The 14,284-nt window shown below is 51.1% G+C and overlaps 1 protein-coding gene across 1 annotated transcript in view; it reads left to right on the forward strand.

Moving 5' to 3' along the window:
- The window catches only part of SHB (SH2 domain containing adaptor protein B), a 151,113-nt gene extending 139,646 nt beyond the window's left edge, over positions 1–11,467 (forward strand). The window contains exon 6 of the mRNA XM_030566843.1: positions 7,535–11,467. Within this exon, the coding sequence (XP_030422703.1) occupies positions 7,535–7,718 (184 nt within the window). The 3' untranslated portion in view covers positions 7,719–11,467. The remainder of the gene's footprint in view (positions 1–7,534) is intronic.
- Positions 11,468–14,284: the final 2,817 nt, after the last annotated feature.

Here is a 14,284-nt window from a genome sequence, read left to right on the forward strand (position 1 = left end):
GTCAAGAGGCCCTGAACATCGTGGGGCGGGGGGGGGGGGTGTAACAACTCCCATCATACATGCTTGAGGGTGCTGCATTTAGCTTTCAAAGTGCTACACTGATTGTTTTCTCGCCTTCATGCAGGATGGTGAAAAACATCATCCAATATTTCTAGTTGCCGCTAGCATGAGCACAGTGATTGTGACTGGAGCACAGGCAAAGGGGGAAAGGGCTGGGGAGGAGTCAGGCTGTCATGCTGACGTTAAAGCGAAAAGATACGTAAACCAGCTTATCTCCAGCTTTCCAAAACCTTTTGCCTTGCAGCTGCATTTGAGCCTGGAACAACGTCCAGACCCAAAAAATTGGAGAGAATTATGAACGACTGAAAAAAAGTGGGCCGGAACGGAATGTTGAACCCGGCCGTAATGATGCAGTCACTACGCTGGCTAAAAATAGCCAGTGTAATGGAACTAACAGAGCACTGCACACTCTTCATTTTAAATATTTCCCAATGGTTGCTCCGTGGCTCAATGAGTTAATGTAGTCGTCTTCCAGCTACAAAGACCTGGATTTATGTTACAGCTTGGGTTCTCAGGTGGAATGAGTGTCTGAGTTCCTAGGGACAGGTTTCAGTGGTAGCCGTGTTAGTCTGTATCAGCAAAAAAACTGAGGAGTCCTTGTGGCATCTTAGAGACCAACACATTTATTTGTGCATAAGCATTCGTGAATCTGTCTCCATATTGCATACCACCTGCATGGGGCAGGATCTTCTCAGGAGACTGGGGAGAGACATGGCAGGGAGGTGCAGACCAGGGTTGAGGTTCACTGCTGGGTCTGTGTGATGAAGTGTATCCGCCGACACTCTGCTCTGATACTTTTGTAAACCAGCAGTAAAACAAACGCTAGCACATTTTAAAGTCAGGGCAGCCTCTCTTCTTTCAGCTAATTGAAGGCTGTTCTTTTCAGGCACTTTTACGCTGTGTCCTTACGCTAAGCACAGTGTTGCTGAAGAGAAGCCAAAGAAATGTAAATTCAGGATAATAAATGGATTCAGCAGATGGAAGTGTCAGACTTGCTTCAAAGTGAAGACAGGTGGGAAAAGGGGTAGGAGAGTTGCTGATTTCCATCATTTTTCCCAAGATTGCAGTCTAATTTTTTGAAAATCTATTGTTTTGAAGTCTATTGTGAAGGTAACCAGATGTTCTGGTGATGGGGTATCTCAGAACATTCACTGGGACACGAGTGAGAGCGAAGGTAAGCCGGACGCAATTCCTCACCTGGGTAGCCTGTTGGTAATGGAAGTCTTTTGGTCCTGTCTGCCTGCCTAGTAACATGGAGTGCTCTGTGCACAATGCTGTTGGGGATTTCAGGACCAGTTGTCATTAGCTAGGCTTGGTGGAGTCAAGCACTCGCAAGATGTGCGTTAGTCTCAGGCAGGCAGCCATCTGTGGGCAGTTAGTGAGTGGTGAGCGTGGGCTCATTTCCCTCCCATTCTAGAGCGAGTTCGTGTGTGCTCCCTGTTGCAAGGAAGAGAGGCCATCCAGTGATGGTGTGATGAGCGCAATGATTGAGTTTTCTGGGCCCAATCCTGCTGTCACTGATTGCAGGATCAGGCTCCTCAGAACTACGGTGCAAACTGAGGAAAAGGATGTGTTCAGCAGAGACCTGGAAACCATGATTTGATGTGGAAATCTGTTTTATTCCACTTGGCTTGGAAAATGGTGGTGTTGATTTTCCCTGTTCTCCGATCAGAGCAGAGGAGGCGGACAGTGCCTGGATACCTGTAATAGCATCACAATCGCTGGCACAAGCAGGCGGCCGTCCCACCTGCAATCACATACTATACACAAGTGTTTTCAAGTCATTTTAGCCTGAAGAGAAGTGATTTAACATAAGTTTACTCTGCATTCTTCATGAAATATGCATTAAGCAATTACAGCTGAAAGGAAGAGGGATAGGGCAGGCATACTTTCTGCAGGCGATGTGCACCAGCAGCTGCGACAATGTGTAATGTATTATTAAATACCTTGATTATTAGGAGGGGACTGTTCCTATTATTAGGGTCTGTCTAGGCAATAGTATTTAATAATCCTCTGGATCAGAAATTGCTTTTTGTTATGCTAATGAACAGCGTTAGCATAGGTATGAATGGTGTTCTGTATCATTTGAAAGCTTTGGTGCATTAATTAGGCAAGTCACCCGCTGGGAGGGCTGTGTATTTATGGCTTGCTCCTTCAGCTTGTTTGATCAAAGAAGCAGAAAATGACCTAAGCGCTCTGCTCTTTTGGAGAAACAGGGCTGCTGTTTCTGGCTTCTTGAGCATTGCTGTAAACTGATGGTGGCATTACAGTGATCTTAAGAGAAGCTACATTTCGGTGGGTTTGTAATCAAGGGAAGAACCAGCTGCAGAAATCTGACCTTGCCCTCAAGTGAGGGTCTCTGGTATGTAAGGTACTGGAGAAACCCACAATTATACCGCACTTGGTCTCCTTCCAAACAAAAGATTGGCAGCGAGTGCCAGTCAGAAGTTAATCTCTCCAAAGCGTCAGCTGCTTTCTGACTAGCATTCTGACGCCATGGCCAGTGCCACAGCTCACCTCTGCTGCTGTCTGCCTGGTAGCCCACTCCCAGCCTTCTGTCCCGTTCCCCAGCCAGCTGGTCCAGGCCTGGTCTGACCGACTGGGCTGTAGTTGGCAGGAAATATAACAATCATGAAAAATCAGCAGAGGGGTTGTGATGTTCGGTTGTAGCAGGATTCTCCAAGCCTTAGGGTCATGTTCTCTAGTTCCTGGTGTGAGTGGCCCACGCCCCTCCAACTGTGCTGGGGGTTGTTGGCAGGAGCAGATCGGGGTGGGGGGTGCATGCCCATATGCACCCTGGCCAGAACCAATGACCCCAAAGCAGATGTGGTCCTTCATTGACAGTTGTCTTTGGGGTCAGGCTGGGCCTTACGCACAGGTGCAGTGAGGGGCTGCTTGGGGGCTTGCTCCTGTTCATGCACAGTCCTGCCTCCCTTCGCACAGTGACACCGGAGCAGGAGGAAAAGCGGTTAATTGCTGGACTCTCCACCTGCCAAGCTGTCAGCTGTGGGGCAGCCTGGGCCCTGGACCCCACTGTGCTGTGCTGAGGCCCCACTCAGGAGTCCTGGATGTGGAAGCAGCAAGGGACGTTGTCAATCTGAGTCCTGTATTCCCTGACCCCTGTGTCTATTGCTTGGCCACTTGGCCAACACCCGGTCACGTGTGCTAGGCCCAGCCCTTCCTGTTCTCTGCCCTCCTCCAGAGCCACCCTGTCACATACACGCACAGGCTGGGGCCTGTCTCCTCCCTTGCCCTACACAACTCAAACCCAGAGCGGCTGCCTCTCCCCGATGGCCAGAGTTCACACGCATCCAGGATCTCCCCATCTCCCACCGACTCTCTAGGGACATAGGACAAGATCTCCTGGGTCGTCAGGTCCAATCCCTGCTATCGCAAGCAGCCCCTCCTATAATCCCCACAGCAAACGTATCCAGCTCTACCTCAAAGCTAGGCAGGTTGTCTGCCCCTCACCATTCCAGAGCTTCGCCGCTCTGGTGGTTAGGTACCTTCTTTTCATTTCCAGCTTGGATTTCCTGCTAGCTGGTTCGTACCCCCTCTACTATGGCAGGCTCCTTCTCCGCTCCACTGTTAGGGGTGCTCTGACCACATCAGTTCCTCTTTGAAGCCCTCCGTTAGCTTACTACCTCACCCAGTCTTTGTTCTGGCTTTCAAGGCTTTCCCAGCTCTGCTCCTGCCACAGTATCCAATGGCATAACTGCCATCTCCAGTCTGCCGGGGACACCTGCCCCAGCCCCTCGACCTGCAGGGGTTCCCGTGCTCTGCCCCCTGTGCAGCGTCACCCACTCTGAATGGAGTTGCAGGGCCATTGCCCTCCCATTGCTGGGTGCGGCGTCGCTGAGGGGAGTGTGCAGGTTCCATTTTAATGGAGGCCAGTGCTGCTAATTAGCAATCTGGCAGCCAGCTCCATTGAGCTCCTTGGTTCCTTACGCTCCCCTTGTGACTTTCTGGCCCCTGGGCTAAACTGGCTCGGGCAGCCCGTGCTGCTGGAGCAGGACACGGGGAAGAGCGTGTGTGCGCTGGAGAACAGGCTGTGGTGGGCGGAGGAGGCTCCATCACACCGAATGCGTGGCTGGGTGCTTGGAGCTGGGCAGTGAATTGCCCCCGGAGATCTGACCCAGCCAGCTTGTCCAGTGCAGCCTCAGCATCTCGCATCTCTGGGGCTCTCGGAAAGGGCCTGGCTGTGTTTCACCAGTCGCAGCATTGGGTCGGTTATAACGACAGTGTCCATTCATGGGGAAAGGCCAAGAAAATGGGAAGGGAGGACAGTGCTTCCCTGCTGCTCTCTCCCCCGTGGGGTGGATGTGGCGAGATCTCTGCCTCTTTATCTGCCATATCCCCTGTGCATCGCTGTGGTGTAGCACTGGGTGTGCTGAGCAGGGCGTGGAGGGGAAGGGAGTGTGGCTTCCTCTGAGTGAATGTTCAGGACACTCATTCAGTGTGTCCCCATCGACTCATGCAGGTGCTAAGGGACTGGATAACCAGTCCAGCCACATCGCTGTGAGCCAGAGGCCCGCTGCAGACACCAGCACGCTGGGAAAGAGAACAGCTGTTGGCTGTCTGAGGAGCACTCTGCTAACCCCAAACATGTCCCCCAGAAGTGTCTCAGCCTGGGGGGTTGAAAATGCGGTAATATGCTAGTGCAGAAGTGAATGGTCTTGTGAATGCGAGGGGGCTGGTTGCTTTGAGGACACTAACTGTTCTGGGGTGACTTCATACTATTTAGCATTTGCCTGGGAACATGAAGAATGTCAACTCCTCTTTCTTCCTTAATATTGTTAAAAGTAGCACGACTTCACCCTTATTGCCTGAGCAATAGACCTGAAGACATTTAACAGCCTGCTGTCCAGTTCTGACCAGATTCTTTGAATTCATATGCATCTACTACTCTGATCCTGCTAATTTAATGGCAGACTCATAAGCCATTTACCAGCAAAGGAAATAGACAATAAACTGAAGGGAAGGGGACAATATATCTCCTCATAAGAACGTATTTAGAGATGTCACCCTTGGCTTGCAGGAAATCGTTTAGAGAGCAATTTAAGTTTCAAAAGAGAATCATTCCTGTAAAAAATTGAAATCAAAATCAAGATTTTTAAGCTTGGAAAGCTGTAATTACAAGGCCTGCGGTGATTTCTGCTCAGCAGAGGAGGGTCATTTGCCGCAACAAATCTGGAAAAGCTGAGCTTTCATCTCTTCCCTAGGAGATGTTGTTTCTAGCACATGGAAGGAGGGAGCTCTTCCAAACATCGTTTTCACAGAAGGGTGATGGGTTGTTGTTTTGTTGTTTTTGTTTTTTGGGGGTTTTTTGCTAAAAATTAAATGTTGATCTTATTCATAAAGTAATGCTGCATCCTAATGGAAACGGCGGTGGAAAGATGGCTCTAAGGAAGCAGTGCCAATCACGCTACAACTTGTTGCCTTTTGCACCATGTCCAGCAGTCAGTGCCTGTTGTTTTTGTGTCGTCCCCGCGCCCCGACCGCCACTCCCTGCAGGGATCCAAGCTATGCTGAGTGGGCGTGTGCAGGGCTTTGATCCCAGTACCGGAGCCCTGTGTGCTGGGTGGTGAGGCCTGTGTCCCTGCACCGCCTGGCAGAAAAGCAGAACAGAGCCCTGTAGTGCCCAGGGCCTGGAGTCCAGGGACGATGTCTCCAGGTTTTCTGGCCCTAGCGCTGCAGTTCTGCTCCACGCCCATGGGTGGGGTGTGGGTTGGAGGCTGCTCTTGATGCTCAGTAGCTCGAGCAGTTGCTGTGTAACTGACTTGCCTCTTGCATGGACAGCCTACGCGTCATTGCATTTGCCTGTCGTTTGATGCCCGTGGAAATGAGGGATGCTGCTCGCTACATACCGCCACTGTATCCTGTGCAGTTAGACAACCCCTGCCCTTCTGAGACAATGCACCAAGCGGACTAGTGCCAGGGCAGCTCTGAGACATGCCCCCCTTGCTATTGGCCAGAGGGGGCATTGCAATTCGATTCCTCCCCTACCCTCACTGTGCCCATCCCCTCGGGAAGGGGGAATTAAGGCTAATTGATACAGCGGGGCATCCAGGCAGGGAGCCAGGGCCAGAAAACGCTTTATATGGCACCTTCAAAGCAAATCCCTGCAGTCCTTGGGCTCACTCAGGGCCGGGTGCCGAGATGGCTTTGGGCAGGGGCATGGGAGCACACAAGAAGCTGCCTTCCCTTGCACCGTTGCCATGTAGACATCTCACCAGAACTCACTCCTGCTCGCCGGCCCCTCCCAGGAGCCAGCAGTGAAGAGAGGGCTGGGAGAGGCAGGGCCACACTGGCACTGCCCCATCCTGGCTGGCACACAAGTGGAGGTCCTGTTCCCATCCCCTGACCATGCCCAAGGAGCTGCACTGGCAGGATTCTGTCTCCTTGTTCTGCCCCCATCGCCCCTGTCGCTGCCGGAGACAGTCACCTGGTGGGGCAGGGTGGCCACACAACACCCCCTGTGCAGGGCTGTGGCCAGAAAGCCCTGATCCAGCCTGTAACATGCTTCTGTCCCTGTCAAGGCCCAGGGAAAGGCGGGGCCCTGCTGTGTTGGGAGGGTTCGGCTGGGCTCGGGAGAAGATGGGCTTGTTCCATCCGCAGAAGTCCCTGTGCAGGTGCTTTGAGGGTTGGACTCCACGGGGCTTGGGGCCCTCGGCAGCAGGATTCCAGCCGCCTGCTGATTCAAAGGATGTTGCTGGGCCCCTCTCAGAAGGGGGTTTGCACAGGTGCCTGTTACCTGCTGGTGGGAGTTGGGGTTGCCAGGGGTTAGGAGCCGGAAAGCTGCAGCTCGATTCCTCTGCAGCACCTGAGACCCCCAGACCACCCTGGGAGAGTTCAGTGACCTCAGTCCTCTTGCAGGGGCTGACAGGGCAGGACCTCGCCTCGCGTTCGTTTAAAAGGCTGAAAGTGTCACCTCTCCAGGCCAGGGCCCTTGTCTTTTCCCAGCCTGAGTTCCTAGTTAGCCACAGCAGGGAGCTGGCGATGCTTAGATGTCCTAGAAGGGGCACCAGCTGTTCTCAGGCTGCCCTGCTCCAGTACAGCTTTGGACCAGACCAGACCGGTGCCTTGCTGGGATCCCGGGGGAAGGAAGGGGCTGAAACCCGAGAAGTTTCTGGGAATGAAGGCTCAAAGCCATTGAAAGGGCCCGTTATCTCTGAGGCCTGCCGGGCACTGCTCCATGCGGGCTGGCATCAGCACAGAGCCAGGGCTCCCCATTGGCATGGACCAGCTGCCTGTGCTGATGCAGGGAAGACCTCACGCTGCTCTGAGTTTTTGGCACAAGATAGAAGATCGGTGTGAACGTTCTGTGCTGCTGGACCGTCTCACTGTTCTTACACAGCAGTGGCATGTTGCTGGCAAAGAGGAGCTGCTTTTTTATGCTGACCTCTTAACTGTCCGGGGTGGGGCAGGGAGGGGTGTACAGGTACTAACACCCTCTCCTTTGCTTCCTTCACAGGAGCAGTCAAGGTTTTATGCACATGAAACTGACAAAAACCAAAGAGAAATACATCCTGGGTCAGAACAGCCCCCCGTTTGACAGCGTTCCAGAAGTCATCCACTACTATACCACCAAAAAACTGCCCATCAAGGGCGCAGAACACTTGTCCCTGCTTTACCCTGTAGCTGTCCGGACCCTATAACACTCCAATTTCACTCCTTCCTGTGGACGGGAGGTGATGAGCAAGCAACGAGGCAGGAATTAATGCTGCATCGATGACCAGAACTCAGAAACTCGAGGTTGAAATGGAGATGTCCTGCCTTTCATTTCTGATGTGCGCTGGCTGGCTGAAAACTGTTAGCCAGTCCTGTGTGTATGGTACTCTTGCACTATACTGTGTTTCTATTTCCATGTGATGAGACCAGAGAACCTTCCTGGGGGATGTTTCTGTGAATGAAAAAATGTTTCCAAATTCAAAGAACTGCCATCAAGGGTAAATAAAGCCAACATCTTCCTTCAGTCAGGAAACTTCAAGGATATTTGTTCTTTCACTCTCCTGACTTGATACCTGTGTATGATCAAATAATCTTCCACCGGTGACATGCTGTCCTTAACAGACACTCAAATGGATGCAGATTCTTTCAGGGCTCAAGGAGAAATCAGCACATGACCGGCTTAACGTGCGAGTCCTTGCAGCGGTGCTCACTCACCCCATGTTAGTGTCTCTCTTCATGCACAGTTTGTCAGGATGATCCAAACACAGAAGTCTTTTGTCTCACACAGTGTGACTAGGAAATCTTAATGAGTAATTTTACAATAGCAAAATGTGTGTGATTGATTATTTATGAATAGGGTATGTAATTAAAATAGTGGTTTAATATATATATTTTTATCGTTTTTTGGTACATTAATAAATCTGAGGGTTACTGAGTTCATTTTGCAAGTGTCATTCCTAGATCAAGGCAGGCAGTTGGTTCTCATTGTCCGCTATGCCAGTGCAGCGGGCGCTGATGTGTCAGCAATGGCAGTACATCATCTGAATGTGACAACATGCTGGGTTTCAGAGGCCACGCTTCTTGTGCTCAATTTATCTGGGCAAATAATAGTCCCACTGGGGCAACTGACCAGCCGCATCCAACATCCTTTCCACCTCCGGCATGGAAGAGCATGTGATGGTTGGGTTTTCCAGTCTCCAAAAGAGAAGTACAGTGTGTAGGAAAATGTGGCTCTGTGTGTTACGGGGAATTCTTGAAACTTGCATGTGAAGAGCCTGGTGCCCCTGCATATGAAACTGCTACAGTCACTGGCATTTCCTCCTCCAACAGAATAGCCAGAGTCATGGAGTTTAAGGCCAGAAGCGACCACCAGATCATCCCACTGACATCACCCAGCGCCTACACACTAAACCTAGAGATGGAAATGAGACAGGGTCTTGCAGCCCCCCGGAAACAAGACTTTCACGTGCTGCAGGCACAGAGCAGGAGGGACTAAGGGGCACCAGTTCCTGAGGCCCCTGTAATGGCAGGGAAATGATTAAGTGAGAGATACCCAAACAAGCCTGGCAAGTGACCCCCACCCACATGCTGCAGAGGAAGGTGAAACCACCCCAAGGTCACAGCTAATCTGACCTGGGGGAAATTCCGGCCCAAGCCCCTGCATGGCAATCAGTTAGACCCTGAGCACATGGGCAAGAACCAGCCAGCTGAGCTCCTGAGAGAGGCTGCTCGATGCCACCTCCAAGCCTGGTTCACCCTGCCCAATGTCCCATCTCCAGCCAGGGCCATCAGTGATGCTTCAGAGGAAGGAGATCCAAAAACCTCCCCCTGGCCCGAATACACTGTAGGGGGAGGAATCCCTTCCTGACCACTGCAGGTGGCCAGCTGAAGCCCTGAAGCATGAACTTTAGGGTGAGCCCAAGGGCTGTTGGGCCCTGACCTCTGCCCTCACAAGCAACTCTGTCATACCCCATCTGTGTAGCTGTATCTCATTACTGTCAGCTGGAGAAGCTGTACTACCTCCTCGGTGCAAACGCAGCGGCCTCCCCAACTCAAGAGATGGCTGGCACACTCTTTGTACACCTGCTGAATAGGATAATTGACAAACTGTTTGCACGTGAATGCTGGAACTGGTGAAATCCAGTAGCCAGGTAGTCCTGATCCTGGTCTGTCATCACCTTGCTGTCTAGAACACTCTGTATTTATACGTCAGTGACTGGAGCAGAGATTTGGTTACTTGCAGTTTACAGACTTTACAGACTGCAATAAGGCTGTGAAAATGTCTGTTATTTAATTGACCTTTTTCTCCAACTCTCTCCCCCTCATACATGCTTTGAAATAAGTGCTGATTGAGAAGTGTGATGGAATAATCATTACTCTAATGCCTGTAAAATACTGCCTCATTGTACTGTATAATGTGAAAAGAACCTCCAGGATGTTCCATAATGATGTTTTGCTGCCTGATGTTTCTTTTAACCCTATCTGTTCCAGATGTGAATTGGGTATAGAGAATTCCAGCGTTAGTTAGAAAAAGTTTGTGAGCTGGTTGTTAATACCAAGGAGAGCGCTGTGTAATACCGTGGTCAGCTCATGAACGCTGCGGCTGAATCTGCATTGCAGGAGCGTGGCTGTGGTTTCCTTACCCTTGAAGTAGGGGTTGTGTGATGCTCTTTACAAATGGCTGAACTTACCCTGCAGATCCCTTGTTTCACTGCTCCTCAGTGACTCCCCCAGGACACAGGCAGGCAGTGGTATCCCAGATGTTACTTCTCAGATATGGGGACGTGGGGGCCACTTTCAGTTTAACATTGGGGCAGGTGGGGATGGAGAGAGATTGTGACTTGGGCTACGTGGGTCCAGTGCGTAGAAGTAAGGACACTTCCTTCCTCGCTGGAGCAGGCCAGAGGCAAATTCCTAACTCCCCTCTCTGTTCCTCCAGAGCAAGGAGGAACCTTGGGAAGGGTGTGCCCGAGTCCCCCTGTCTCCAGGGGTGGGGAAGCTTACATACCATGCCTGGCTCAGGGCTGCCCCAAGGCATAACCTTAGCCGGGCCTTCCCTGGCAATCCAGACGTCCAAGCTGCCCTTTTCCCTGTTTTGCATGTTCAAATGTGTTTTGTTTTTATTCTGTGACTTGGCTCTCCGTGGGTTTGCAGTGGAATAATCAGTTTAGATCCCCATGTCTTCACCACGATGAAGTGCTAATAACAGGAGTCAGTTAAGGGAGAGCCTCGCCAGGCTTTTATGAGCTGGCGGGTGAAGGGGGAGGAATTGTCAAGTAGGGTTTTGTACAAGGGCCAGATCCAAATGCCATTGATGTCGGTGGGAGTGATTTCCATGAACTGCGGATCGGGCCCAACGTGATGAATGCAGTCCGATCAAACCCCTACAGCCATGCGTCTAGCACGTAATACAACTCGAGAAACAAACAGGCCTGGGCTACCTTAGAAAATTAGGTAGGTTTAGCGACGTCAGTCGGGGTGTGAATAATCCACCCCCAGAGCAGCCTGGCTAGGTTGACCAAGTCCCCATGTGGGCAGTGCTAGGTTGACCTAGCTGCCAGCTTTCAGAGAGGTGGGTCACCTACGCTGCTGGCAGAGCCTTTTCCCTTGGCATAGGGATTGCTGCACTGAAGTCCTCCTGGAGCATCTTGGTGTGGACAAGCCCTGAGTTTGGGAAAGGAAATCGTCTCTCCAACCAATGTTTTCTAACGGGGGGGGAGGAGGGGAGGAGAAAACTTTTGAAAAAAAAAAATTGCTCAGTAACTACAGCATAAATAAAACCAGGAGTTTGTTTGCACTGTAATGTTGTCTTTGTTTATTTAAGTGATTGTATGAGATTTTTCCAGTTTTTAAAAAAAAAAAAAAAAACACCCTTTGTAACGTACAGTGAAGATGTGGTCTGTTGCAGTTTGTGATATTGCTTATGGCTGAGAGAACAAGTAGCAATCATGCCTGTAAAGCCCATTAAAAGTTTATTTTAAAAAATTAGAAACCTCTCCCTTTTCTTCCTCTAATTGTGGAGATTTCCTCTCTGTCAGCATGTATTGAGCTTTTCATGAACAGCTAACAATTGAAGCTGCTATTCTCTTGGAAAGCAACTTGCATTCAGCTTTCTTAAGTTTTGTACGGCTGGCGTGTCAGCAGCGTGCAGTGAAAATAATTATTATGCCATCTTCTATTTAGTCCACATTCTGCCAGGCATCTCAGCCCTATTCAATAGTTTGCCTTGCCAGCTACCTTCAGTTGCTTCATTTCCCCCAGAAATCCTCCCCTCTGCTGAGGGTACAGCACAAGGTCTAGGGTAGTGGTGCCCAAACTTTTCATGGTGCCCTCCCCCACCCCATTATCAGTAATGGAATGTGCCTGTGCACCCCCTACCTCCCCCCATTACTGCACAGTTGGCTCAGCAGAGGAGCTTGGGCTGATGGCAGAGCTGGGGAGTGGGAATGGGAGCTGGGGCTAGAGTCGGAGAGGGAATGAGGGTGGAGCCAGGGGGCAGAGTGGAGCTGCAGCTGGGCTCAAAGCAGGGCTGGTTGGGGTTCCCTCCTTGGCCCCCATGAGGCTGGCCCAAACCCTGCCATGTGCCCCTCCAATGTTCCTCTGTGCCCCTCCCCCCCTGGCAGCATGCACTGCACAGTTTGGGGACCACAGTCTAGGGCAACATTTTAATGCCACAAGGCACCACTTTAACCCCGGGGTGTACGGGCAAGGAGACCCATGCCCTGCAAGCGTGTGTTTGGCTGGGAGACCCACTCTACCTCTTCCCTGTGTTACTGCCCTTGGGCACTGTTACTCTCTGATGCATAAAGCAGTAGGGTAAAGGTGATTGAACTCCAGACCATTGTGGTGCAGCTAGCATGGAGTTGATGGTTGTGGTTGTAGAACTTGGACTATCTACTGCTGCTGAAGGATTTTTCCACATTGTGCAGCATTTGCCCTAGTTTGCAGCGTATTAAAATGAAAATCGGTGATTATCAAATGCCTCTGGGGCGAAAGGGTAGATAGGCTTATTCTTTTGGGAGGAACCAAAAGCAGAATCACGTGCCGAAGCAGACCCCTGCTGGGTATTAATATGAAGAAAAGAACTGCATTGAATTCAGCCCATTAATATTCCTACCTGTTTGTTATTATTATTCATTTCAGTCTGAACTTAGGAAGGTCCTTGCCATCTGGTGGCTAACGGGACTTTCCGTGTCACGTGAGGTAGTGCTTTCGCCATGGCTCTGCCCAGCCATGCCAAGAACCTGCATATCCGTGGCCCCTTTGCTGAAATCAGTCCCAGAAGGTGCAGGTTCTGAATGGGCAGAGTTGGTGCCCAACTTTCCAGCAATGGTTTGTGTCTTCAGCTGCCCAATCTAGACCACAAGTGGCTGCTTTCAGAGGTGCTGAGCGCACCTGCTCCCGACGACAGTGGTTGGGGCCGCGGAAGCTTGGCAGTGCTTTAAAATGGGCCCCCCAAAATAAGACAGCCATTCCGAAACTAGGCTTCGGCACCTCGACTTCTTTTTTCCAGCAGAATAAGGGGCAAGGCTTATGGCAGTGCCGTGCGAGAAACCTGCAGGCCCACGGGGGCGAACTGAGAGATTCCCACTGCCTTGGGGACTGGTCCCAATGGCCACTCCATCGACTTCCCTGGGGTTGGATCAGACGCCCACTGCTGGGCAAAGGGAGTGCACAGTGGGTGGTGTGTGACTATCACTGCACGCAGGCACAAACAGTGGCTCTAGGGGAGAATCAGGTCCTCGCCTTCAGTGCTGCCCCTGGTGCCCTTCTTGAGCCCCGATGTCGCTGCCCGGGACGTGGCCCCACCAAGCTAGATGCAGATATTAGGGGTTCTTAATGCAGGCTGCCATTTACCCACTGCAGCTTCCTGTTCACACAGGGGAACCCACCTTGAAAATAGGCTCGAAGTGAAATGGTCCATCCTGGCTGTCTGCACCGTCTGAACTGGAGTTAATGCAGAGAGGAGAACGCGTGGGCCAGTTAGAGACTGTAGCTTTCTTAGCATGTTCTAAATCAAATTTCAGACATGAGGCTTGATGATGGGGTAAACTCATGGCAGTATTACAGTCTGGGAGTTCTGCCATTGACTTCAGTGGGGCCAGGATTTCACCCATTATTAACACTAATTAACATGTCACATCTTCACTTTTTAAAATTCACATTTTTCCTAGAGGTGAATACGCTGTTGGGAGCCTGGTCTGGGGCTGGGAATTGCTCCTTGTAGGGGAGTGCTCTGGATAGAGGATACAAACAGAGGCCACCATTGGCTGGTTAAAGCACACAGTAGTGAGGGTTAAGCCATTCTTCACACTCCCAGCATTCTCTCTTGCACAGGAGTGTAAATCCGGAGGAGGGACTTGGCTGTGATGAGAGGGAGAGAAGGAACAGCCTGTAAAGTGCCCCCCAAGCTGGCGGATGAGGCGGGTGTTATAACCTTATTCCCAGATTTGGACCTTAGCGTCCAAAATATGGGGGTTAGCATGAAAGCCTCCAAGCTTAGTTACCAGCTTGGACCTGGTACTTGCTGCCACCACCCAAAAAATTAGAGTGTTTTGGGGCACTCTGGTCCCCCTGAAAAACCTTCCCTGGGGACCCCAAGACCCAAATCCCTTGAGTCTCACAACAAAGGGAAATAATCCTGTTTCCCTTCCCCCCTCCAGGTGCTCCTGGAGAGATACACAGACACAAGCTCTGTGAAACTACACAGAGTGATTCCCCCTCTCCGTTCCCCAGTCCTGGGAACAAAAAGGACTTTCCTATTCCCCAGAGG

The sequence above is a fragment of the Gopherus evgoodei genome, chromosome 6 (genome assembly GCF_007399415.2).
Source record: "Gopherus evgoodei ecotype Sinaloan lineage chromosome 6, rGopEvg1_v1.p, whole genome shotgun sequence".
Classification (NCBI taxonomy): domain Eukaryota; kingdom Metazoa; phylum Chordata; order Testudines; family Testudinidae; genus Gopherus; species Gopherus evgoodei.